General features: G+C 41.0%; 1 protein-coding gene across 1 annotated transcript in view; it reads left to right on the forward strand.

The window, feature by feature from the left end:
• The window catches only part of col22a1 (collagen, type XXII, alpha 1), a 43,958-nt gene that overhangs the window by 3,084 nt on the left and 13,803 nt on the right, over positions 1-27,071 (forward strand). Inside the window, exons 3-37 of the mRNA XM_071913365.2 lie at positions 56-622; positions 4,089-4,169; positions 8,396-8,507; positions 9,429-9,552; positions 9,901-10,176; positions 10,359-10,439; positions 11,079-11,195; positions 11,335-11,379; positions 11,497-11,559; positions 11,878-11,916; positions 13,765-13,818; positions 13,917-13,970; positions 14,074-14,127; positions 15,421-15,474; positions 15,585-15,629; positions 17,393-17,446; positions 17,563-17,616; positions 18,182-18,217; positions 18,911-18,940; positions 19,421-19,474; positions 19,663-19,716; positions 21,729-21,782; positions 23,072-23,125; positions 23,257-23,310; positions 23,415-23,468; positions 24,124-24,177; positions 24,307-24,351; positions 24,446-24,508; positions 25,013-25,066; positions 25,295-25,336; positions 25,515-25,547; positions 25,944-25,997; positions 26,644-26,697; positions 26,811-26,864; positions 26,951-27,004. Of these exons, the coding sequence (XP_071769466.2) occupies positions 56-622; positions 4,089-4,169; positions 8,396-8,507; positions 9,429-9,552; positions 9,901-10,176; positions 10,359-10,439; positions 11,079-11,195; positions 11,335-11,379; positions 11,497-11,559; positions 11,878-11,916; positions 13,765-13,818; positions 13,917-13,970; positions 14,074-14,127; positions 15,421-15,474; positions 15,585-15,629; positions 17,393-17,446; positions 17,563-17,616; positions 18,182-18,217; positions 18,911-18,940; positions 19,421-19,474; positions 19,663-19,716; positions 21,729-21,782; positions 23,072-23,125; positions 23,257-23,310; positions 23,415-23,468; positions 24,124-24,177; positions 24,307-24,351; positions 24,446-24,508; positions 25,013-25,066; positions 25,295-25,336; positions 25,515-25,547; positions 25,944-25,997; positions 26,644-26,697; positions 26,811-26,864; positions 26,951-27,004 (2,771 nt within the window). The remainder of the gene's footprint in view (positions 1-55; positions 623-4,088; positions 4,170-8,395; positions 8,508-9,428; positions 9,553-9,900; positions 10,177-10,358; positions 10,440-11,078; positions 11,196-11,334; positions 11,380-11,496; positions 11,560-11,877; positions 11,917-13,764; positions 13,819-13,916; positions 13,971-14,073; positions 14,128-15,420; positions 15,475-15,584; positions 15,630-17,392; positions 17,447-17,562; positions 17,617-18,181; positions 18,218-18,910; positions 18,941-19,420; positions 19,475-19,662; positions 19,717-21,728; positions 21,783-23,071; positions 23,126-23,256; positions 23,311-23,414; positions 23,469-24,123; positions 24,178-24,306; positions 24,352-24,445; positions 24,509-25,012; positions 25,067-25,294; positions 25,337-25,514; positions 25,548-25,943; positions 25,998-26,643; positions 26,698-26,810; positions 26,865-26,950; positions 27,005-27,071) is intronic.

The raw sequence follows: 27,071 nt of genomic DNA on the forward strand, positions 1-27,071 counted from the left end.
GTGCAGGAAACTTTCTGATGTGTCATTTTCTTTAAACCTGTCTTCCCACTAACAGGGTGTAAAAATGTCCACTATGACTTGGCGTTTATCTTGGATACCTCCTCCAGTGTGGGAAAGGAGAACTTTGAGAAGATCAGGCAGTGGGTGGCCAACCTGGTGGAGTCTTTCGATGTGGCACCTGACAAGACGAGAGTGGCCGTGGTTCGCTATAGTGACAGGCCCACCACTGAGTTCACCCTGGGGAGACATAAGACCCTGGAGGAGGTGAAGCGAGCTGCCCGTAACATACGCTACTTGGGGGGAAATACAATGACCGGGGACGCTATCAGCTACACCACCACCAACATCTTCACCGAGCGGAACGGGGCGAGGCCCGCGGCCAGGGGCATTCAGAAGGTGGCCATCCTCCTTACGGATGGCAGAAGCCAGGATTATGTTCTGGAGCCCTCCAAGGCAGCTGCCAAAGCGGGGATCAGGATGTTTGCCGTGGGCATCGGGGAGGCACTAAAAGTGGAGCTGGAGGAGATTGCTGCTGAGCCGAAGAATGCCCATGTCTTCCACGTGACGGACTTCAATGCCATTGACAAGATCAGGGGCAGGCTGAGGAGGAGGCTCTGTGAGAGTAAGTCACCAATCAGGCTCTCTGCCAACACATCACTCAGTTTGCATACCACAGTTTTCTTTTTGAAGTGGTAGACCTGCCTCACTCTGTATTTAATCAAATTTGACTCTTATTTTAACCCTTAACCATACACCAAGGAAAGACCCTAACCACGAAACCCCACCCCAACCCCACATGCGTACTGTACTATCACTGGCTTCCTCTGGACTAGGGCTCCTCTTTCCTTACTTCCATGCTGCTGACAGAATATAAATTGTGTGAGGTGGGCGCTGCACAAACTGGCTTGTAAATGACAGTTTTCTAACCAGGACATTTCTGTGGTAGAGCTGCCTTTTTGACTGCTGCTCTGGTGCGGAGGTGTGTAGCACTGGAAAGCCTGTGTTATCCTAACCTCAATGGTTTTTCCAGAGTGCACCAAGAAAATCACACACAGGTTCAGAAAATAATCTAACACTGTTTTATTTAGTCATTCTAAATAAATTGGCTGAAATCTGCCAAACAAAAGAAATGAGTTTTATGTTCTCCAGTAGTTGTGTAAGGATGTGGAAAAGCATCTGTGTATGTGTGTATGTGTTTTCATGGAGAAGATGGATGCTTTGCACTCCAGCGTTTGAATTCCTACCTAAAATTAGCCGGACAGGAAAGAAAAGGATGCCTGAAGTCCTTGCCGCAAACAGTAAATACAGCAGCGGAAATGACATGATTACATGGTTTAGTACATAGATAAGCATTGACAAACTCTTAACTCTCACTTTAATCTGGCTCTAGTGTCAAGTTTGACATGGCAAAGAACTCCCCTGAAAGAAGAGTCAGTTCACACTGTTCAAAGTCTTTATTCTTATTTAACGGACTTGGAGAGTGATACTGAACCACTTGCGCTCCAAAGGCAGCTTTTAGATTCATTTGAAAGCCCTTAACCTTTGACCTTGGTCTTTGACACCATAGATTCCAATCTGCCTATGAAGGAGTCAATAAAGTAGGTTGTTTAACGTTAACCATGACACATGCTGTACAGCAAGTTATATGTGTAGAGCTATCCATTGGCTAAATTTATACTGAAGGAAAAGTTTCATGGTTATCCAGTGTTTTCATTCTGTAATCTCTAAAATCACCATGAGTGCGTCTCTAAGTATATCAGTGGTCAGCACAACTGGCTCGCTGAGCAATGCTAAAGTTATTTTCGCTCAGAAAATTATAGCTCTAATGTTTCAAGTGGGTCCAGTACAGCCAGTTCAACGTCCATGTTAAATGTTTTCACCTTTTAATCTATATGTTTAAAAATGGACACTTTATTTATTCTGTCCTAGTTTGGTTGATGAGCAGAAGGCAAGTTGGCCTCACTTGAGAAAACTAGGTCATAGCATCACACATTTGACCTAACATGACCCATATTTTTGCCAGTGACACAGCACTCCAGAATTAAAGCTGCTGTGTAAGACGGATGTTATAAGAAATTAAAGGTGTAATGTGACATGCAGGTAATAGTAGGGATTAACGATTAAACTCATTCTGGATGCAAACAGTGTAAAAGGTTCATTGTGGTTGTTGTTAGGTGTGTAATGATTGGGTTTCTGCTGATACTATGGACCTGTTTGAGATATTCAACCCTAAAGTCCAGGCTTTACATTGCTTCCATTTTAACTCTCAGGCGGATCCCTAAATTATAGCTTTAGGGCCACAAATGCAGGGAGTAGCTCGGCTAAGTCTCAGGGTGCAGCTACAGCACCTTCTTTAAAAGGAGTGACGCACTCTCATTCATTCACAGAATTGTAATTTTTGGTAGACTTGCTGGCTTTATAAACAATATAAACTGTGTGTCCCTGCGGGGATCTGAAGACCTTCCATTATCACTTTAAAAAGACTTTAAGACAGAAGAAAAACAGACTCCTTCAATTTCACTTCTAAACAAACCAACCTAAGATACAGACACAAACAAGGACAAAATATACAGCAGAAGTCAGAAATAAACCATGTGAAATGTAGATAAGGCCCTTTGTGGAATTATCAAAGAGCTTGTGAATACTGACAGTTATTACAGTCACAGTTAAATTAGCTTCTTGGATTTTCCCATTATGCACGCACTAGACTTTGCATGGAACAGAAAAACAAGCCATGTCAACAGAGCCGTCCTCATAATAGATGCCGCAAAGGTTAAAAGCCTCTTTGACTTGACATTTTTTTATGGCTGTGATTTAAGAAAATTACAGGGTTTGATAGTACATGTTTGTCAGATGATCTACTAGGGCACTTTGGGTGTCTGACTACTTCATGATATTTCAGCAACAGATAGTATTTCACACAGACAGTCAGGACACAGACACATTTTTGGACTTATATTCAATAAGATGATCCTGTAAACAGACTAGGTACATTATGATGGCAGCATCCAAAATGCACCTTGCACTGTGGGATGGGCCAGGGGGGTTGTCATCATTATTCACCTTGTCCATTGTGAGTCAGTGGTAGTCTCCATAGGAAAAAAAAATCTGTAGCTCCAACAAGGCTGAAATCATAATTTGAAGTTCTATAATATCATAATGTTAAAGCTGCTCTAGGCATGTTGGCAGCTCCAAATGGCAGTGAGAGATAACTGATTGAAAACTGACTGAGTTTCAGTACCTAGAAATCCTGTAAGGTGACGTTAGTAAACAGCACACTCATGTTTATGGCAAATAGATTAATCTGTGGTGTTTCAATTAGTGGGGATCATGGGACGCTGTTCTCTGTTGCAGCCCCACTTTGTGATTTAGGCTGATAAGACAGGTGTATTTTTATCTAAAAATCTTGTCTTGTGCAGCTTAAAAACCATCAGTCACAGTCTCTAAGCCAGTGTTTACTTCTCTTTAAGTAAAACATGTTTCGTATCCATGTACTTTAGTAGTAAAGCTGGCATCTTGACACAAATAGAAAAAAATAAAACCTGCAAATGTAAACTTATCCAGACGGTTTTGCCTTTCTCACTGTCACCACTGGCATTGCTTAGATCAGCCAAGCTTTTGAAATATGCGCGTGTGGAAATCTAAAACTGTTACCTCTTGGGCCCGTGGATGTGCCCCCTGCTCTACTTGGAGCCATCTGCCCCCCCACCCCCACCCCCACCCCCAGACAACGAGGGAGCAGTCTGTCTGTGGCACAGCTCTGCAGATCACGTATCAGTCCAAAGGGCGTGTTTCAATGAGATTCCCACCGCCTTAAACAATCCCACACATAGCACCCAATCAATCAAACTCCTCATAAAGTTGCTGAACGGCTGCGTATTGTAAAACGTAGCACTAAAACAACAACATGCATTTAGATTTCCAAAAGCTAACTCCGTAAGATACAAGTTGGCCAATAAAAGCGTGTGAACAGCTCCCTTCTGTTCAACCTAAGGTCCCCAAAGAACATAACTGACAATCCAGTGTGATGGTTTTTCCTCTCACTTACAGCTCGTCTAACTAAACAAATTATTGTCCTTTTTCCTCAGATGTGTTGTGTCCAAACATGAAGGTACAACCTGATCGGTTTAAGCCCGACAGCACCAGTTTTGGTCTTGAAGAGGTTCCAGGTAAGTGAGAACGCCTGCTTTCCTAACAGTGACCTTCAATGTTGGGAGTACTTGTCAACCACCAAGTCAGCTCTTTACTTTTCAGACTACTTCTTACAAAAAATTTTTTCACATGAAGAAAGTCGATGACAAGACTTTCTAAATGCAGGTTTAGGCAATATAAACTAATTTGCATCACAGAGACATTTTTCTCCATTTCTATCCAGATGGTAAAATGAATTGGTTTTATTCATGACTTGGAAATAAAAAAACACATTAGCGCTACTCCTCTGACCTTAAGGAATGGATTTAACGCACATTCATTGTCTACATCTTATTTTACAAAGTCAGATCAGGGAAAAAACACTGGACTGTTCTCAGCAGTTAAACTAGCTTTCACAAGAATGAAGCGCATTACTGGTTCTCCATTATTTGTCATTTCAAGCTGCCGTGTGTTAAAGGTTTCTCAGAAATCTTGAATAGTGCTTATCCAGATAGGTTGAATGTTGTTATAAGAGTGTCTTTTGGGGATCTGAGTTCCTGTCTATGTCTCCCACCCACATCCATCACACTAATAGAAAAAACAGACACACAGGCATGACTGTTTGACTCCTGCTATGTAGGACTTGGAAGGAGATGTCAATGCAGTAGGTGCAGTGTTTTACAATATTTGAGTGTTGACGCATTTGGCTGGCACATTGATCAGATATTCAGTGTTAGGAGTAGGTTCGACTGATATGAGTTTTTGAAGGCCGATACAGAGACCAACATTTTTGTATCAAAGCTGCTGACATATTTTGTACTAGTATTCAATATCTTTACATATTTCCAGTTTCAGGCCAAAAAATTCCAAGTATTCAGTGTTTCCGCCCAGAACTGTATTCTTGTCAGGATGGAAAAGCCTCTGAAACAACATTTATACCATTATGGAACACTAAAACTTAGTGAAACCCTTGCTGTTGGCTAAGGGAGGCTTTTGAGAAATGTCAGAAATGTATATAATCATGGTGGTGACATTTCTCACCCTCCCGAATTCGCTGCTCCAATTCAAAATTACTTTTTGGTAAAAGTTAAGGGCTAACCTATCGAGGGTGATTTGGAAATATGGAGATTGGAGACGACAGCATCGGTTCCCACTGTCGAGACACAATATCACATCCTCTCCACAATGCCAGTGCTAATTACGTGGTTATATGTTTCCTCTGAACAGCAAAGGAATAAAGACAAATCTGCATAAATCACTGAAACCCACCGATGTTGTTTTAAGCAGTCGTAGAACTTTGTCAATTATGCTGCAAGTAAGACTGCTGTAATTGGAATAAATCTGTTGGGGTGTGTTTTGTTTATCTTTCCGAGTCCGATGCGATATCCAACTCTCTTTTCACCAGAGCAATCCCTTTCTTGTAAATGAAAGCTAGGTAAACAAGAAAGACAACATAACTATACACTGCATTGATTTATATGTTATTTGCATTGAACCAGCCGCACAAAATAAATGCTGCTCACGAGAAGAGACCAGTGGTTTTAAACGATTTAAAGCCTTGGTTACTTTTATGATGCAAGCTTACATTTACTCTAATGGTTTCCTATACAGCAGTGGTTCCCAAAGTGGGGTCCGGGGACCACCAGGGGTCCTTGAGGGGGTTACAGCAGGTCCCCAGGAAAATGTAGAATATTTTCATTTTGCTATTATTTCCCTCCCTAGATGTTGGTACAATGAGAGTATGTACAAGGAATTTGATTATAGGTTTTGCTATTACTACTGTTATGTAATTCTGTATAAAATTATATCAAACAGCAAAAATCTTCAGATGCGGTTTCTTGGGACCAAATCTTGTAAAATGGGGTCTGTGCGTGTTCTAAAGCTCCTTGACATGAAAAGGTTTGGCAACCCCTGCTATATAGGGATCGGTCTCAACATGTTCTCCTCGGTTTGCCAAACTGTTGGAAGAAGTCTGTAACTGTGGGCTAGCCCAAAGGAATACAACGTCAAGTACACTTGAGTAAAGCAAATCAAAGACACGAGGAACAGGTTAGGATTAGCAATTTGTGGCGAAGCGCTTAGAGACTTTCTCTCCATACAGTGAAGCACTAGACAAACAGTACTTATCGTCATTACAGCTAGCGGCTCCTGTAGGCTCCCACTTATAATTACACCACAAATGCTGCAGTATCTGTGATTCAAGACTGCTTGCAACTGATTATCAACTGTGGGTTGGGTCAGACTTGTGTTTGCCGTGGGCTGTCTAGTCTGACCCCTCAGAGGTATTGAACAGACAGAAGAGACCGTAGTGTGTTTGCAGCTCAGTCCCCGCTGTCTACTGCACGCACGTTGCCATCTGCTCTGATCAAAAGAATGCCATGTGTATGCGCTTGCCTTTCCCAGTCAGTGAACTCATCTGGCTTTTCCCGCAGATCACCCCATTGGTCGTTCTTAGCTGTCCAAAATAACTTTTTGGGTTTGATTATACACTCTCCATTGCCAGTCCAAATTACAGGTCTGTGCTGAGATCGTCGCAAACAGCCACAGGAACAGCACGGGGAGCGAATGTGCATGGTGCACGCATGGTGACACAGGGAACACAGGGCCAGGAAACCTAACAGCTGCATGGCTTCTTCCACCAACCCTTCACCAATACTAATGACTAGCAAAACATCAGTCAGTGGAATTCTGTGTCAAATAGGATCACCAGTGCTCAGTAGCAACTTAGCAGTGCTGGGGGAAGTTACTTGTAAGAGTAATTAGTTACTTTACTTCATTACTTTCCTTAACTTTCCTTACAAAGTTACTCTTTACTAAAAGTAACTTACTTACTTACTGACTTTATTGTCCCCATAGGAACAATGAAGAACCAGCAACCACAACAGATTATAGTCACAAACAGTATCAAAATAGTAGTAAAAGTAATAAATGCATACTACAGTATCAAAAGTAGTCTAACTTGCTGGAGTCCTTTTAGTTCCCCACTTCAGAAACATGCTGTAGCAATATGTCTTGTGCTGCCAAGTGTGTTGTTGATCGTTTTAAAATGCAGTGCAAGACTATTGCTCCATTTTTAGATTTTAGAGTTTTCACTTTTTCCACTTTTTTTTAATGCATAAACATAAATTATACAATATGAAAGAAAAATAAAAGTAATGATATTCTAATTTTAAAAAGTAACTGATAACATATTACAAAAATTGAAAAACTACCACATTAAGTTACTAGTTAGACAAAACAGTAATCTGAGTACTCTAACGTGTTGCCCCCAGCTCTGCATCTGAAACGCTTGGTGGCCTTCACTGACAGACAAACTGGCTGTGGCGGATTGCTGGTCCCCTCAGTTATTCAGCCTCTTATGAGGCCCTTGTTTTTAATGTTATTTTTTACTCTATTGCTAATGGCATAGGGGCAGCCTGTGTGCTTTGCCACCTGTTTCCAGGCTATTTCTAAAGACATCCACTAAGCTTTTGCAAGACTCTCACATTACCGCCTTTATAATGTGTCGCTTTCCTCTGTCGATGGTCCAGACAATGATGAATAGTGCATTGGTGTTAATATTCCCACCGGAAACCCATTTTGGTCCATTACAAAAGTCATGCAAGAACATCCCAAGGCTGACATCATCTACTTGACCCACTATGGCATTATGCATCCAGTAATGCTCTATCTGCACAACATAACCACCGGCTTTCAGTGAGATCAAATGGATAAACTGGCAGCATTAGTGCAGTACAAGCCCTGATCCTGCTGGCATCGCCATAGCTACAGCACTTGTTTGTCATACAAGGGAGTGTCCTTTCTAAACCACCTAAATATGGTCTGTGGTTTTGCCACTTCACATCAGATGCTCTAGCTCAACACACACACGTGCACCCACACACACACACACACACACACACACACACACACACACACACACACACTAGAGCTTACCAGTGACATAGCTGCATATGGTAACTGTTTTTTTTTTTTCTTCTGGCAGCATATCTAACAAATGTTGAATGGCAAACAAACTGCTTTTTTTCCATTTATTCAGTAATAATGTGAGTTCAAGTTTTATCCAAAAAGCCACAAACAAAGTGGCTGTAGGGTGTGGTGGGACTGACCCAATTAAACATCGGCATCCCCAAGAAATCTGACAAAACCACAACTCAACTTCACATGACTGAAGTGCCTTGTATGCTTTTTTTGTCTTTGTGAGTGTGTGTGTGCGTATGTGTGTCTAGAGTCCAACTAAGGCTATTTTTCCCTATCGCTGCAGGGTTTGACCTGATGGACTACTTTAATGTGAGAGACATTTTGGGAACCAGAGTTGATGAAGGCCAAAGTTCTTATGTTCGCCTTGGGACTATGCCAATTGTACAGCAAACAGAGTAAGTGACCACTCAGATGCCGAATTGCTGAAATTGAACATAATCAAATATACAGAATAAGCATGCCTGAATAATGTTGTACACTGACACTGAAGTAACAATGCAAACTACATGAGAGGCATCCCCATACTGCAAAAATTATATTTCACATATACTTCAGAAAATTTATAAAGACATAGTTCAAAGTCAACAAAAATTGTCCATACAAAAAAAATGCCATAATATACAAACAATGACGAAAAATGTATCTGTACATGTAGATGACATTCATTTGAAGTGAATGGACACTGGAAATAGGTTTTCTTCCAATGGGCATCTACATGTACAAATACATTTTTGGCATTTTTTGCATATTTTGCAGCATATCACTAAATATATTCTTCAGTAACTATAGGTAAAATGTATTTTGGAGGATACCGGTGTGTGTTTTGGGTACAGGTGCAACTGTCCTATTGTTATCTTAATGTAACAGAGGCATATTTTCATTTGAAGCATTGTGTGTTAAAGCCAGGCTAAGTTTTATTTACCACAAAAAAATGATGTGGTATTGTCAAAACAGATTCTGTCCTATTTTTACAGTGGGTATAGGCCTATTTATTAAAAATCACTGTAAATCACAGCGTCCAGTTGCTTACTGCTTTTCTAAAAGTGTGGTAACACAATTATATTTAAAAAAGAAAGAAAGGAAAAGCTCAAAAGATCTAATAAATAAATCTTTAAATTTTCCTAATTAAAGCGTATTCTTCTGCTAAGCAATATAGTGTTTATTGCTTAGCAGAAGAATATGTGTTTATTAGGTGTTTTACAACGTCTTTGCATGCATCTCAGCCAATCATAGCAGAGGATCAGACCTATCCGTTTCGTAAAGTAAAATAATAGCAGAGTTTATGTTACCAATGACAATGTGCTTTTATTCCACAGAGATGTGTTTCCTCAAGGTTTGCCAGATGAATACGCCTTTGTGACGACATTCAAGTTCAGGAAAACCTCACGACGCGAAGATTGGTACCTCTGGCAGGTTTTTGACAAATATGGAATCCCACAGGTGGGTAGGCCAAACGTAAATAGGAATAGATTCGACTATTTATGTTTCCAGATCTGGCCAATTACAGGGCAAGTCAATTCAGGGTCAGCTCACTGACTATTAGACTCCTCTTTAAATGAATGGGTGCAAAACGTGGAACTATTTACCGATGTCAGGCCAGCCAGAATTAAAACAGGGGTCTCATTTAAAAATGAGACCCTTGAGTACTGAGTCTCTGTACCTCTCTGGTACCTTGTTTTCTGACAGTGTATCTCATTTCAATGCCGGAAATTGACTACAATTTACACAAACCATGGCCATATTTTTCAAACTCCTATCATTAACATTATCCTGCCTCTGACTGATCAGGTATCTATCCGCCTGGACGGTGAGAACAAGGGGGTGGAGTACAATGCTGTTGGACTCACCAAGGATGCTGTTAGAGCTGTGTTCAAGAACCCCGAAGTCGACAACCTGTTTGACCGCAACTGGCACAAGATCGCCCTCAGCGTGGAGGCCAAGTCTGTGTCTCTGTACCTGGACTGCAAACACATCCAGACCCTGCCCATTGAAGACAGGGAGGACATCGATATCCAAGGGAAGACCGTCATTGGAAAGAGGCTCTATGACAGCGTGCCAATTGATGTGAGTCTTTACCCTCATGTGTAGTAACTTCACATTAGTGACCATTATGAGTTATAGTGACTCATTTTTGTTTGCCCCAGATTCTCAGCTCTGGAGATGCTGTAAAGTGAGTAAGCCAAGGTTATTCTTGTGTGTTTGATCTGTTCATCCATTAAGTGCTCTGTACACCTCTGTCCATGCAGTTTGACCTCCAGAGGATGATGATTTACTGCGATTCCAAGCACGCAGAGCTGGAAACCTGCTGTGACCTTCCCAATGGGCCAGTGAGTATTGTACATTTTCTGTACCTTTTTAGACTAGGTTATACCAAGCCTAAGACAACTATAGAGGCTTTGCAGTGTCACACACCTCCTATCAGCCACATCTGGCACCATCATGGAGGTCTATTGGAGTACTGACTGTGAGTTAATAATGTTTAAATGTATAATAACTGGGATAGACAAAGAGACATCTGTAAAAAAAGATAGTTGTGGTGTGAGTAGGTCCATTCAAGAATATTCTAAATAAAAGTGAATAGTCTAATAACACTAGCTTCTATACATCAAGTAGTGTGCAAATCAGATGAACAACAAGAGTGATGGTTAGCTGACCAGATACAATGGCTAGCTAGCTAACAAGCTGACATTATCTAAACACATCAGATGAAATTAAAGACATTAACTGAATTCTGTCAAGACAGCCACATCATACGTTTAGAAACACAACCAGCTTTTCACAGCCACTGTTACCAAAGACCTCCAATATGGCCGCCAGAGGGTGCATTACATCACCTGAAAGCCCTCTATTATCAAGTCACAGTGGTGTAATGCTCTTTAGATATTCCTGCCACCTCATTCACACTGTCATGCTATCCTCAGTTTTGGAATTGATCATCACTATTTCCATTAATCTCATGTTTTCAGTGCCCTAAAAGAGTTGTGACAGAGGCCCCCCCACTGGAGATTCCCACTCCGACGCCCACAGTTGGGGAGCAGAAAAGAGGCCCTGAAGTCAACTGTTCCTGCCCCCCTGGGGATAGGGTAAGATCCCCATGACGCACCTGTCGCCTGATTTTACCTTTCCACGGCAGACTTCATCCATCTCTCTCATTTCCGCAGATCAGTGGAAATGTTTAATATCATGGCTTTCGAAAGACGTCTATATTTCCATTTCCTACAGGGAGAGATCGGTGCACCTGGTGTTGCAGGTCCCAAGGGTGAAAAGGTCATCTACCGCTCCTTTTAAGTAATATTTTGTATGCAACAAAATATTCCATTTCCCCAATTGTTTCAGAGCTGTTTGTGGTACTTTTTCATTGTGTGAACATGCCTACCTTTTCAGGGTGACATTGGCCTTCAGGGCGCCATCGGACCCGCTGGCCTCAAAGGAGAAAAAGGAGAAACTGTATGAAAAACTTCAATTGTGCTCATTTACAACTGTAGCATTGCATTTAATGGGCTGCTCTGAGAAAGAAAGACAATAGCTAATTAGCTCGTAGCTGATTAATTGAAATTCAACATGTGTTTAATGTTGTGATCAGAGCTTCCAACAGATACTTTGATATGCAATGAGAAAAGCTTAGTTATTAGATTTTTATTAGATTTTTGATTTTAAAAAAAAGGCCTTTCGGTCATCTCAGATTGCATGCCTTCCTCCTATATCCTCTTCTGCTTTTCTTCCCGCCTCGATAATAATTGATCCATGTCGATTAATTATTTGCAGGGCAAAGTAATCTCTGTCAAAGGCGACAGAGGTCTGAAGGTAAGAAAACCTTTCGCCTGCTGAGCAAACTCCTCCATCCTGACAACGCATGGGCTTCACATCTTAACCCATATACATGTTTGTCTCCGTGCATATTTCACATACATGTAGCCTATATCTGGCAGAGATGTAGACAAAAAAATCAGATTTCCTGAAAAATTGTCTTTTTTTTTTTTTACAGTATTACACATCTCCCTTCTCTCTAAGGCTGGCTAGGAAAATGCTTATAGCTGTGTTATTGTCAGAATTACAGGACAGGTTACCACAGAGGATGTGTAGCAGAGAGGGCAGGCCCACGCAGACGCCCACCCAGTCTGTTTAAATCACAGCCTCTGTATTGCTTGGCAGTGCCAGCTGGGAGCCTCGCAGTATAATTTATTCCTTCAGACAAAATCCTAGGCATGTATCATACAAGATGTCCAGAGAGGGATACTTAAAATGGCCACAAGTGGTCTAGAAGAAGGGACACAACGAGCTTTCTCGCTTCTCTACTTCATCTTATCTGCTTTGGATGTGATGGTAGTGAGAATGCACCTGTATTGTACATTATTTTGGATGATACAGGGGATGTACAAAAACATTACTGTGCATGTTTAGCTCTCTCCTCGCTTTAAAATATCACGTTACAGCACTGAGATCGAGTTCAAGCTCTTAAATCATGGCCATGTGGACACACAAATCATTTTGGCTAAAAAAAGACCATGGCCGGAAGAATGTTTTAACACTAGTAATGCAGTCAGATTTATAGCGATACTCATTTCATAAGTTCTTGTATTCCACTATTTCTATTGTTGAAAAGTTTATTGATAAAACTGCATTAAATTAGACTTTAATGCACGACATCCCTGTTGCTTTTCTATCTCTAATTTTCTGCACGAGCATCTGTCTTCACTTCCCAGCAGAGAAAGGCTGCAATTTTGTTGTTAACTTTTTAAACTCGATGCAAAAAATGACGTAAGTTGGCCCCACGCTGTGGTTAAAAATGGCTATGTCGGTCATAGAGTCGCACGGGGTGAAAGTGAATTCATCCCCTTCTGATTGCCTCTAATTGCATCTTTAACAGACTAGAACAGGCAATTCCCCGTGTAGCAACGTTTTTATAGATAATGTCGTCTTCGCTATAGGGCACAGCAGAGCAAGGACCTTCTCCTAATCTCTGTGATGAAAGAAGGGACGTGCGTTAAAATGATATAAGCTCCTAAAATAATTAAAGGGCAGCCTTCTGTGACTTGTAAAGTGGTTTATGAAGCAGAGTGAAGTCTTGCGGTGGGCAAGACATCGTGGTACTGTGTAATTTAACAGCCATTACTTTTTCAACCGGTCCACCGTTGAAAATTCCAAGGGATTCCTTGGCATCGAAGATGACATCAGTGTACAAACCAAAAGTGCAACATTTTCAAAGACAATGGGAAGCCATTGTTCCTTGAGTATTTGGTTGGACGTGTGACCTGACCATAGTTGGTCCTGGTGAACCGGCTCGACAGCTGTTAGCATATCCTGGCTCCCGAGCCATTGCTCAAAAGTTTTGTTTGTGTATGTCTTTTTTGTGTATCTCGCCTTGTGTAACCCTTTGTGTTCTGTGTATAATTTCATCTTTCTGCTTTTGTCCCAAGTCGGTATGTTACTGTCACGTTCTGTTTTTGTTCAATTAATCAAGTCCATTAATTCTTCCCTAACACGTGTACTTTGTTCTACATTAATCCTCTGACAGTCGTGTACTAAACCATATTCTGTGATGCTACCAGGTTGATGTTCTGACAGCACGTCATCGTCGCCTGCATTACCGTCCATCATGCATGCTTGTGTATTAAAGCACAGCCAAAGTAAACACTTGCTTTCTATTCACAGGGTGATAGAGGCAGCATAGGGTTGACAGGTGCTGGCGGACAAAAAGGAGAGAAGGTGCGGCACTTGTGAAGACGGACGTGTGGAGACTTTATTTCTATATTTTGAATCGTAAAGACGCCCATATTAATTATGTGTTTCCAAACATCTGATAGGGAACCGGTGGTGTGCCAGGTATTGATGGCTTACCAGGAGACCAAGGAGAAAAAGTAAGAAATACAATTTTTAGACGTTTATAACTTAAGTAGGCATTATCAAATGTGTAAATATGCAAATGTTTTCATATTTTTTCATATTTATTTTTTCAAATAGGGTGAAGCAGGACTGCCTGGTACTTCAGGATTGCCGGGCCAAGCTGGAGCAAAGGTGGGTAAACGTAGTCGTCCAATTTTTAATCCATTCACGAGTCAGTGTGCATTCATTTGGCACATTGAGGATTTTAATTTTGATGTGAAAAAACAAAAACAAAAAAAACCCCTCAGAGGCAGCATATATTCTGTGTGCCTGCACTGCTCTCAGAGACGCCCTTGTTCCGTTAAGTGGGCGTACATATATTTTTCTGGACAATTACCTCTCAGCCTGTTATCGATTTCCTGTGAAAAAGGGAACCAGCTCGGTTGACTTTCCTTTAGCTGAAGCAGCAGCTGGACAGGGAAAGAGACAGAGGAGGAGGGGTGCTGGCTCGGGTTTGGCCAATGGACTGTGACAGTCCGGCCTAGCCCCGACTGGAGGGAATGATCGCCCCCTTTTGATTAAACATGGGAAATGCCAAACCGGGGAAATGCTGCCTTCAGTTCATAGGGGAAAGACGGTAGATATGAGCTTTTGACTTGAATATACTGGTTACCTCAGTTTTCAAGGTGGAAATACTACTAGAAAATACTGTTCACCTCAGCTTTCAGATGGTAACCTGTAGGCAAATATAGGGAATGATCAATTCATTTCATATGAAATGAAAGATTTTCACACTGTAAGTCGTCTCCCTGTCAGGTCAGGACACAACTACTTGCTGGATGTTTGGTTTGAGGTTTACGTTGTAATGTTTGGTTTGCTGTAAAACACTTAAATGCATCACTTTCTAAGTGCATGTGTGTTCAGTGTCAAAAGCTGTTCAGGAGCAACAAAGGAAACAGAAAACTTCAATCATGGCATCTTGGCGGGATGTGTGAACACTTCCAAGTCGTTGCTTTAAATGTCAAGATGTGCCAACGGTTATTCCCACATACCCTGAATGCAGCAAAAGAGAGCAGGGCTTACACTGTATCATTTAGACTGATTCATGTTCTGCAAGACTAACTGATAAAAACATTACGAATAATTGAAGAAAGACATTCTTGCAACTGTATATCAGGAGACTACTTTCTTCTTCTTTTGAAGTTTGTATGGGAAGAGAACACAGAGAGTGAGAATGAGGTCAGAGGTCAAAGGTCAAGGTTCTGCCATGGGGGTCTCATCACTGACAGCTGCGGTTTCTGTTTTGAGGTTTCTTTATTGGTCAGTTGAATCTGTTAAGTTGGTTCAACCCTGACACGGCAGTTCCTAGTTAGCCCACATTACTGAATAGGTAACAGTGACAGTTTTGGTGAATTCCTATTTGAGTCACAAGTTATAATAAATTCTCACCAATGTTATGTGGCTGTTGTTTTTTTTACGATACAGGGAGTCCAAGGGGATGCGGGCCTTCCTGGTGCACCTGGACTTAGTGGTGTCACTGTGAGTATAATTTGAATAAGATTCACTAAATATTAATGATCAGCCCTGATTGACAGGCCTGTATTTGTTTGTGAATACTATCATGATGCTGTTTTTGTGTTTTACCTTAGGGTGAAACAGGCATCAAAGGAGAAAAAGGAACTACAGGAACCAGGGTAAGAAATATTGTCTACCTTTCCTTCACTGTGGGAGTGAAATAATAGTAGTTCTGTTTTTTTTTTTTTTTTAAACAGTCGAAAGGCGACTGATCACACTTGCTTTTCTCCAAAGCACCTTGCTTCACACTGGGAGCTGCCCAGTACAATTACAGTCTGCTACTGGGCGGAGAGCAGTTGGGGGTTTAGTGCCTTGCTCAAGGCCACGTCAATGGTAGTTGTTGAGGGAGGGGAGAGTGTTACTCAATCACTTTCCCCACCCATGTTTTCCCAGTCCGTCCGGGGATTTGAACCGGCGGCCGCGTTGAGTTGAATCAGCACGGAATAGAGTGTTCACAAATCCTGTAGACAGGGTTAACTCATTCTCTGAGGGAGGCCACACATCTCAGAGGAACTGAGAACTGAGAGGCGTAATGGTGCAAACAGATGTGGCTTCCTTGATTCACTCTCCAAACTTCCTGTCTGGGATCCTGTGGGGGCGTTTGGCTATAATGCTGCTCATTCAGGACTACTAAGGCTTTGTTGATGTCTTAAGTTTCCTCTGGGCTGCTAACAGCGTCCTCCCTTTGCCATCACCATGATACGAGAATGCAATTCAGAGAGCTAATAAATCAGTGAAAGATTATCTCCCAGCAACACCAACCCTCTCCAACTAAGGCAATATTTGATTTGTTGATGCACGTTACTGTATATGTCAAGAGGTTCTTCTGATTATGATTTACATAGGAACATAGGCACATAGGAAGATAAAAGAGACAGTGGAGCTACATTTCTATCATGGGGAGATGTCAAAATGACTGTAAATGATCTTCTCAGACTGTTAGTGTAACATACTAAGCACTAATGCAGCAACAGTACATAGATTTGTTTGCCATGTGGCTCCTCTCCACCGCTGAGCCTAAGTTGTGCAGCAAGTTCTACAAGCGTAACACTGAGGTTCCCTTCAAACCTGCTGATGCCGGTGTTTTCCAGCTGTCAGTCAGTGAGCAATTTCCTGTAGGTGAAGTCTGAAAAAGCACTTGCCTCAGTTAAAGTGATAAAGGGAAGTGGCGGTTTAGAGGAGGCACCTGGGGATGAGGTTTGGATCAGGGCGATGTTAGCTGAGTGAGAGGCTGGAAGACACGCTTGACAGACATGTGCCACACATTCAGCACCATTAGCTGCCAAGCTGACCGTGCTTTAAACATTGTGGATGTGATTTGGATGACACACAACTGCCCACTGTCTTGAGATATTCATCTGTTTAAAGGGGTAATCCGCAGGTTCCTTGTTTTTTTTGTGTTTAGTACTAACACTCATTGCTGTGGTGTTTCTGCACTGCAGAGATCACCTGTCAATCAAACTGTGTGTCCAGTACTCTGACATCTTTTTCCTTGGATTTTCTGTTGATGAAGTGTGAGTTTCTGTAGGTGGCGCTCTTTTCTTTGTCTGTTCAGCCATGGTGGCTATTGCTGCTCATGTTAACTACCCAGTTCTTCTTCTGTTTATTACACACAAACTGGAAATGTGAAACATATCACTTCCTTTGTGCCAGAGGATTTTTCCCAGGAAAGAGCAACCAGACATCTGGTGTTTAGAACAGCAAATGGAAAAGCTTTCATGAACTGGATATAGGTTGAATCACTAATGTGATCAGTCAGCAATAGAGAATTGCAAAATGGACATTTATTTATATGAATGGATTATCACTTTAACTATATTTTGTTCTTTGGAGTTTACAATACTTTATACCTGGTTTCTTCTACACTTATTTCCAATTTTAGGGACAGGCAGGCTTGGATGGATTGCCCGGAAAACCTGGTACTCCTGGGAAAGATGTAAGTTTTGAATCTCTGTCAAGCTCCTGCAGTTTCAAATAGACTTCAAATATTAGCAAACTGTGGCCGATTTTGGCGTGTTTTTATTAATGCAACTTTTGTCGAACATTGATTAGGGTTTGAGGGGAATGATTGGTGCACCCGGGGCCGGTGGATTTAAAGGAGATAAGGTATGGCCTCCCCTTCTGCACTGTATGCAAAACACCCTCTGCACTTGATTAGAAGCAATTCAAAGAGGATATTGCCTTAAGCATAATGTTATTAAAGTGGGGCGATATAAATCATTTCAAAGACATACCATCAGCTCCCAGGCTACTGTCTCTACTTTCCAGACATTCCTCTGTCTCCTCCCTCTACCATCAAAGTCAGCCCACTCATTTGTCTGCCGAAAAAAATATAGCCGAGTTCATTTGTCTGTCTGTAATTACTGACTTTGACGATTGTTCCAGTGGCGTACACATGCATATACCCCACCCATATGCACGTGCAAACACACACACACGCACACACACAAGTACACGCACAAACACACGCACCTATCTTGGTGCTCAACCCACAGCCAGAATGAGGCTCACTTTCCTTTAGGCCCACATTAAAGACACATTTTAACACTTCATCACAGAAACTTTGTCTTTGCCATATCATTACCACAATATTGCCCTAGGGACTTTACTCCCATAGAGTCTTGATGCTAATGAAGGGGTTTTGATTTCTTGTTGTGTGAACTTCTCACAGGGGGAGAGAGGCCCTGCCGGATTACCTGGGGATGTGGTAAGCACCCAAAATAGATCCAAAAGGTTGAAAGCCACTGGCAAGCATGTTTAGAACCGAGTGGCATGAGAAACTCAGGTTTATATCGTATTTATTTTAAAAAATATGTAATTGAAGGTATACAATTTTGAGACATAATTGAGTATAAGTACTGTAAACAAACAAGACCATCATAGAGAAGAATAGCAGCCTCTACTGGCCTCTACACTGCATTTTACATTGTGTGCCACCAGATTGGATTTGGCGTGAAATCTGCTGTACCGCTTTACGGCACAAAGGGAGATTTCTTTATGGCACAAAACAGGAAGAGGGCGCTGTTCTTCCAGCGCAGACGGAGCTAAAGCCTTCAGAGTTTCTGGCAACAGATTTCACGGGGGTGAAAAGCCGATGTTAAAATCACTTGAAAATGTAAATCCTCTTCAGTAAAGCCAAAAGAAAGCCTTTGACAGAAGAAGCAACATCCCCTTTGTAACAGGAAACAACAGGATTTATGGGAAATGTAGTCTTAATTTTGAGAAACACCAGCACTAACAATCATCAGACTATGGTCTCATTTGTTCACAGTAATTATACCAAGGTATCATGATATATGTACAATGATATATTGATGTTTGAAAATGCTACATGTGGACTGCTTAAAAGTCTTTACCTTATATTATGCGAATATGAATTCATTTTTTCTTCTAATTCTAGTTTCAACACGCGGGCTTGAAGGGAGAAACGGTGAGCGAGTGTTCAATAATAAAATAGTTTATGAAGTATGCTTCATTAATAGATAAATAGGATTAAAGGTTTTTAGGCCTACTTTTGGTGAACTACTTGACAGTGTGAATTACCACACACTATAGGAGCTGTTCCATGCCACTATCAACCTCAGCATGGAAAAATAAAGTTGTGGATATGAGCACAAAAACCCTTAAATACATCACTAAGGTTTATATTTTGGTGTACTTAATTTATCTGCCCAATGTAGCAGAGTAATTGTACATTTTGTAAGCTGGTGTATGGGATGCAGAAACACAACAATACCATTTTCAATGTTTATATACTGTATGACAGCTGCTTTACATATAGGTTTGAGATGACAGTGATACAAACAATGTATAATCTATACTATAATTCTACTATTTATACTATAATTCATTCATACATATTATGTATAATGCATATTATGTATGCAAATGCATGTTTGACCTATTTCAGGGAGCTGCTGGACCTCCTGGGCCTCCAGGGGCCGATGGACCTGCAGGACCTCCTGTAAGGATCAGGATTTATTGCTTCCTTCCCAGACATTTCCTCTTGCCTGTGTTGGCCAAGTTTATACTTTGTTTTTGTGGAAAAGCCACCTGTTCAGATGCATGTAGAACTGAGCAGCTGTGTGTTCATGAAAACGCCAGTCGTGTGTTGTATCAACTACAGTTGATTGTGGCAATTTCATTCCCCAGGGGCCTCCTGGTCAACAAGGTTTACCTGGAGAGCCTGGAGAGTTTGGCCAGAGGGTGAGTCTCATTTTGATAAAAGATCGTTTCATGTCTCTCTAAACATGGCTGCCCTGCACATTAAATCCACCAGTTCAGTATTGTACCAAGAGAGGCTCAAATAAGTGCATAATTCAGCTACTTCATTTGAAATACCCATGTGTGTAATTAACTTTCTCAAACTGTTTTTCTGGGTATTTCTGGGTTGAAAGTACTCATAGATGCATGAGTTTACAGTAGTAGTACAGTAATTGTGCAGATAGGAGTTCTAGATCTACAAACATTTGTCAGTGGCAGAGCTGCTCTGGAGTCAGAAATAATCTTATTACTTGACAAAGACAAAGTTAGCTAAACTTGAATGGACTTGAATAAAATATAAATAAGAAATATAAATATAAATAGCAATGACTTCTTTATTTATTCATTCATGACCATGGCATGATAATGTTGGAAGGTCAACAGCTAGCTAACTAGCTTACCTAGATAGCTATAGGCTAGTATGGCTAGTTTGAACTTGGAAGGTCAGCAGGCTAAATAGCTAACATAGTAGCAAGAGCTTCCTCCACTCTGACAGCCGGGCCCCATCAAATGTGATTTACAAAGTGACCATATCGCCTCCATTCAGTTTGACCAAGCTTGCGCACGGGGAAAGGGAACACTGAAGTTCATGTAACTTTATGCAAATGCACGTGGTGATTTCCATGAGAGAACCAGTCCATGTGGCCAAAGAAGATGACGCTGATTTGAGGGGGCAGCTGTGGCTCTATGCATCGCGTTTAGTGGGGTTTCACTGTTAACCAGAAAAACTTTAGCTCCGCCCATTGAAGTTTGAGTTTATTTATTGGCACAATTATTAAAACGAAAAAAGAATATTTAGACATAGTGCAGGATGGGACTAGAAACCCAGAAGGGCTTACAAGATGCCTCACCTTCATAAATGAGAAATATTAAATTGCCCAAAAGGATGAAAATATATAAATAGAATATAGAATCTAACTCAACCCATGAGATTACTTCTGCCTCCAGAGCAGCTCTGCCTCCAAGAAATGTTTATACAACTAAAACTCCAATCTGCAGTAATCGGTGCAGTTAAAGCTTATACAGTAGTCTCATGACTGTACTTTTTGTAATGGATCAGTCATGTTTATGATTATTTGTAATATCTAGTTCACTTCTCCCTTGCCTCCTTTATATTCTTCCTCTGTCTAGCTCCATGCTGGCTCCAGGATACAGCAGTGTGTAATTGAAACAAATACACTACAGTAGTTTGACATAATTTGTTCTACTAAAAGAGTCACAAATGTAGTGAAGCCCCCCACACTTACTCTTGTGAATGCAATTCAAGCCAAAGTCCGCTGAACCAGTGTGTGTGTCTTGGAAATTGAGGGATTCACAGTTTTTTAACATGAATAAAGCGATTACATTGACATTGTGTTTAGAATAGAAAAACATATCCCTCCCTCTGTAGTGCCATTACCTAGCCATCCTTTTATTTTCTAATTTCATTGGAGGTCCCGCTGAAGCATTTTACAGCCCCATGGGGCAAGTGAATCCATGGTCTGTTGAGGGGTAAAAAACAGACAGAGGGAGGGGAGCTTGACCTATTTTCTGTAGGTTTTGGGCTGTTGTACCAACAGCTGAAGATGTGCAGGGGGAGTGCAGGTGGGGGAGCGACGGTAGGTTGAGTGCTGTGATAATAGGACGGTCTCCTCTGCTGCCAGCGCTGATAGAGCCGGCTGTGTGGCTGAATTGCTGTAGATTGAGCCGCTCTCACCTCCACTGCAGCACAGCTCTCATCAGTCATCTGTACCACCGCTGCTGAAGCCTGTCTATTCACCTTTACAGGGCAAGCTGAGTTGAAATGTGGACAGTCTTCAAATGCTGCAGAGGACTGCGCCATATTACCAACAAAGGAAAAAAAGAATATGGAAGAAGAGGGATAAAAATAATAGCTTGCCACTAGGGGATAGGCGCTTGGTCACCGAATGCCTTGAACTCATTTTTATTTAAAATTGTTTCTTTGTTTCTTTCAGGGAAAGAAGGGTGAAAGTGGGTTGCCTGGAGTGGATGGCCTTCCTGGACCGCCTGTGAGAACACTTTGAATTTTATAGTGTTTAAAATGTACATGCACCTTGGTTATACAAGTAACAATCTGTTGAAAAATGACCTGTTGGCAGTGTACGGTTCATGACTATGCTCTTTCTTACACTTCATGTGATATTTCCATGAGTTGGATATTTCCATAGTTGACTTTGCTGAAATTGTTTCCATTTTAATTAATTTTCCGTTTTAATTGTGTGGGTTGCTCAATATTCGCTGTGAACCACATAGCAAAACATTACTGCTCTCCAAAGAGCATCTTCACAATGTATTTTCACAGAGGGAAAATGAACTGGCTAGGTTAGAACCAGCAGGTTATGTCAATTAATTTCCCAAATTGCTCCCACCAGGAAAATGGAAATACACCCGTTCTCAAGATGAGAATGTATGAACTTTAAATTTTACAATACCCCCCTCTAGTGGCTGCATGCTGGTACTGGTTCACACGCTGAGCTAGACTGATCTTCTTCATGGACCACATGCATACAGATGGCTGCCTCTGGGCTTCGCTCCCATGTTTATTCCATCGACAGATACAGCTATGATCCCGTTACAGCAGTATGGGATGCACCCTGCATTTCTGAACTGGCAAGAGCAGATGCTGATGTTGGTTGATGTTTGGCACTTTGCCAGCTTTGCCCTTAGGGACGAGTATCAACTTCAATCCATGAAGCTGCCCATCTTTATGCATTTGGTTTTAGAAATGTTGATTTGTCAGTATACCGGGCTGATATTGACCTTTTATAAAAAATTGGATACTGGCCAGTTAGTGTCGTCCACCTCTGATATGATGGATATGATGCAGTTTGTTTGATTACATATTTACTGTGTAACTGATCAATACTACACTGGTTGTCTGTGGGAAGACCTTAACCTGAATTGATTCTTATGAGGCATTTTGATGAGACTCCACACAAGTATGCATGAATATGTATGATTATTATAATTTCAGAGGCTTTAAAACCCTGCCAAGAATATAATCTTGGGGAAATTCTGAATATTTCTAGTGTTTTTGAATTTTTGGCAAGAAAGTGGTCAAATATCAAGATATTGGTTACTGGCACAAACTTTCTGCTTTCAGTAGCTTCAATCGAAAAAATTGGTATCAGCTGTCAAAAACCCATATCAGTTGAACCCTAGTCCATCCTATGGATACACAATGAGGTGGATAAAGACAGTGTATCTCGAGTTGATAATCTAACCATACAAATTTCATTGTAAAATGTTGTTATTTTGTATTATTTATTATTAAATTATCTTATTTTGTATTTGACAGGGTCCTCAGGGTCCCTCCGGACCGCCAGGAAACCCAGGACACACTGGACCTCCTGTAAGTGACAAGAAACAGAAACCAGGACACAACAGTTAACCCTATATCTGATTTATAGCTTTGACAATGCATAAACATCTGTTACAGAAAGACGAACATGTCAACATACTTTGTTTTGCTTCCTTACAAAGGGTCTACCTGGTGAAATTGGATTTTCAGGCAAACCTGGAGAGTCAGGAAAACCTGTGAGTTTGTAATGTCTTCTCAAATAAAAAACCTCATTAGTTGTTAATATTGCTTTTTTGTCACAGTCATACAAATGTTAACCATTTGACACTGTTCTTCAAAGGGTCTACCTGGTAAAGACGGTCTGGATGGTCTCCCTGGAAATGATGGCTCTATGGTCAGTATGGCCTTTATAATAACTATTCTGATACTGGTGTTGAAGGTGCCATTAATGTTCACAGTGACTATAACTTTGAGTAACTCTCATAAGCCTGCCTGCATGGACAATAGCTGTGCTACCTTCTAAAGTGTGCTATATATTTTGAAATACAAGAGTAGAAAAGTATGCTAGAGAAACATAATGGGTACAGTGAGACATTAATTCCACTGGGCAACTCTCACGTTTGTCTGTGTGTGCAGTGATGTAGTGGTAAATAAAAGGTGGGTAAACCTCTTCCATCATCAAAGCAGACACCCACCAATATAAGCAAAATTAGAAATATTTTCAGAAAAGCATTAATTTATGCTCTTTTTCATCCATTTGACACCTTTTACAATGATGTGTACTTTTAATTTTCATAGTAAATATTCATGTCAGCCTAAAAAGGTGGTTAAACTCTCTTCTGCAAATGAAAAAGTGGGTTAAAAAAACTGAGGTTAGAGGGGTTTACCCTCCACTACATCCCTGTGTGTATGTGTACAGCCCTTCCTACCCTTCCATCTATGTATTTCCCCCTGGCCGTTACTAGGAAAGCGTGTGTTCTTGCTCATCTTGGCTGGTAAATACAGGTTTAGAAAGTATGACATCTAATAGAACTCTTGTGTGTCTGAAGGGGCCTAGAGGAGAGCGTGGAACAGATGGTTTTCCTGGCAAGCCTGGACCTAAGGTACTGCGACTTAATCTTGTCCCGAAACACACTGGACACTACTGAAGGTTCATGGATCTATGCAGAATATGAGAGAGCATGTGTATTTTCCTAATGCAAATTTGACATTTCACTGTGTCTTCTCCTTAGGGCGAGGACGGACCTCCGGGACCAAGAGGACCTCTAGGGGAGAGAGTGAGTTCACAGCTGTTGCGTTTTATTTAATTTAGGTATTTCTTAAGAAAAAAGGATCTCATATTTCATCATATAATGTGTATATTTGTGACAGGGAGAAGGTGGTTTACCTGGACAGCCAGGTGCTGATGGACCAAGAGGAGACAGAGGCGTTCCGGTGGGTTTGGTTTTATATGCTCACCGCTGCACTTTATCATCATTGTTGATGCTCCGGAGCAGGGGTGTTCAAACGTTTTCATGTCACCGAAGCACCAAAACACACCCATTAGGGCCACAGACCCCCACTTGATAAGATGTTGTCCCAGGGACCCATATGGAAAGGTTTTTGTTGTTGTGGATTTAGTATTGAATTGTGTAACGGTCTAAATAGTTATTCTTATACATTCTGTAATTGGGATAATTTCTCGTAAAGTAAATTATAGTGAAATTAACATCCTCATTTTGCGGGGAAACCTCCTGAAACCCCCTTAAGGACCCCTTGGGAGGCCCAAAACCCTACTTTGAGAACCACTGCTCTGGAGAAACAAGCACTTCCAATTAAAAAAAAAAAAAAAAAAAAAAAAAAAGGCCTCTCTCTGGCTGTGTTCATGTAAGAATATGGTCTATGAACTGCAGAAATACATTTCCATGTTCAATTTTGATTTTGGCTGCACCTCCATAGGGAGAAAGAGGACAAGATGGACCAAATGGGCCCAAAGGTGAAAAGGGCGACAAGGTAAGAAAGAAACATTGGAAAACCCTGTCGAAAACTCTGCGTTTTACAACATTTTACGGTGAAATTAATTGCCGAGCATGTACTGAAAAAATTGCTGAATCCTTGTTGTGTATCACAGCGCGTTAGTTACGGAGTTGTCCTCTATCACAGTAATGGTCACCCTGCAGTATTCGCTGTAATAAGGTAATTAGTATGCAGACAATGAGAATACACTGTCTCTTGCCTCAGGGTGAAGAGGGAGCCAGGGGACTGCCTGGTATTCCAGGAAACGTGAGTAAAGTCTATTTCTACGGTGCAAATTAGCATATTGTACAGTAGTAGCTGTCCTATATACACACATACAGGAAGACATATAACTCACTTCGCTGTGTTTACATAGCAACAGCCTCTACGTAATATCTGTGGAGGCATGATAAATGATTATGTACTGTCTGTTTTTGCCTCATAGGTGGCCAATGTCATCCCCGAGCCTGGTGAACCCGTAAGTTGTAGACTTCTTTTAGTCAGCAGGCCAAACTCTGTCATGACAAGATACAAACATGGATTTTATTTTTATTTATTTATTTTGGGGCTGTTTTTTTTTTTACCCAAGTCAGTGGATTGGCCTTGAAACATGACTCATCAATGACTTATACCGTACAGTTTAAAAAGGAGGTATACATTTTTAGTGCATACTCACTCATAAAATGTTCCTTTTTGCACGTACAGCTATTATGTACGGACTATTCTCATTTTGTTAAAATGACTAAATAAGTTAAAAATGACTCAACTTATAATGCTTTGTTTTTTGTAAATATTATTAAAATCGTATACCTACTTTTGAAACATACTGTATTATTATCTATTATGTAATTACATTGTTTGTTTTCCTCGCTAGGGGAAACCTGGAGAGAAGGGAGAAAAGGGAGACCAAGGGAAACCAGGAGAGATGGTAACTTTTTGTTTTGTTTTTGTTGTCGTTGCTGTCTTGTATGTTTTGCTTCACATTCCTGTAAAATATTCAGGGTACATTTGGTGATATGCAGAGGAATCCACTAGATGTCAGTAGAGATTCAGTATGGCAATAGTCAAACGAGCAAGAGCCAAACATGCATCAACAGAAATGTCTCCACTAATATTAGCTATCACTACACACACACACACACACACTTGGAAATCTTGCCAAATGCATTGTCGCCGTAGCTGATGACTTTCCTTTGCAATTTCCTTCTCTCTGCCTGTGAGTGTCTAAAAGCACCCTATGGAGTTAATGGGCGCTCTGTTAATTATTTTGTCACAGACCATCACATCAATTATTCATACATGGATATTGTTATTATGTACAACCTTCATTAGTTTTCTATCTTCGTCATTTGGAATGATCTCACCACCTAATTACTGCTATTATTTTGAAAATAAAAAAATCCTTTTGACAGTACTTCCAGCACTAGACAGAAATTTCAGAATAAAATAATAACTGTGACAAGAATATGCCAACAATAGATCTCAGAATAGATCTTGACATACAGGTCTACACTACAGAACTAACTTACTGACAGTTTCTTACACTATAACTAACTTGTGTGTGTTCTCTGAAGGGTCAAAGAGGATTACCTGGTGAACAAGGCTTTAAGGGACTGCCTGGACCACAGGTGAGACACTACTGATCCTTCACTTCTCAGGCACAATACTATAAGTTTATGTCCTGTACAGCAATTTTAAATGGATTATTTCTGATTTGCCTTTGTTTTTCTGTTCCAACCAGGGTCCAAAAGGTGACACTGGACCTACAGGAGAGACGGGACGTGTTGGAGACCCTGTGAGTTAACCGATTTTATTTGTGTCACCTTTGAACACCAAATGGCAGGATGTACTGTACTGTAATGACTGGTGTGTTTCTCCCAGGGCCCACCTGGATTAACCGGTCCTCAAGGTCCTCGCGGATTACCGGGCAATGTGGTAGGTCTTTTGTGTAGAAAGATGATCATGGCTGCATGTATGTCATGTGACTATCTACTGTACAAGC

Source organism: Centroberyx gerrardi, chromosome 19 (assembly GCF_048128805.1).
Source record: "Centroberyx gerrardi isolate f3 chromosome 19, fCenGer3.hap1.cur.20231027, whole genome shotgun sequence".
NCBI lineage: Eukaryota > Metazoa > Chordata > Actinopteri > Beryciformes > Berycidae > Centroberyx > Centroberyx gerrardi.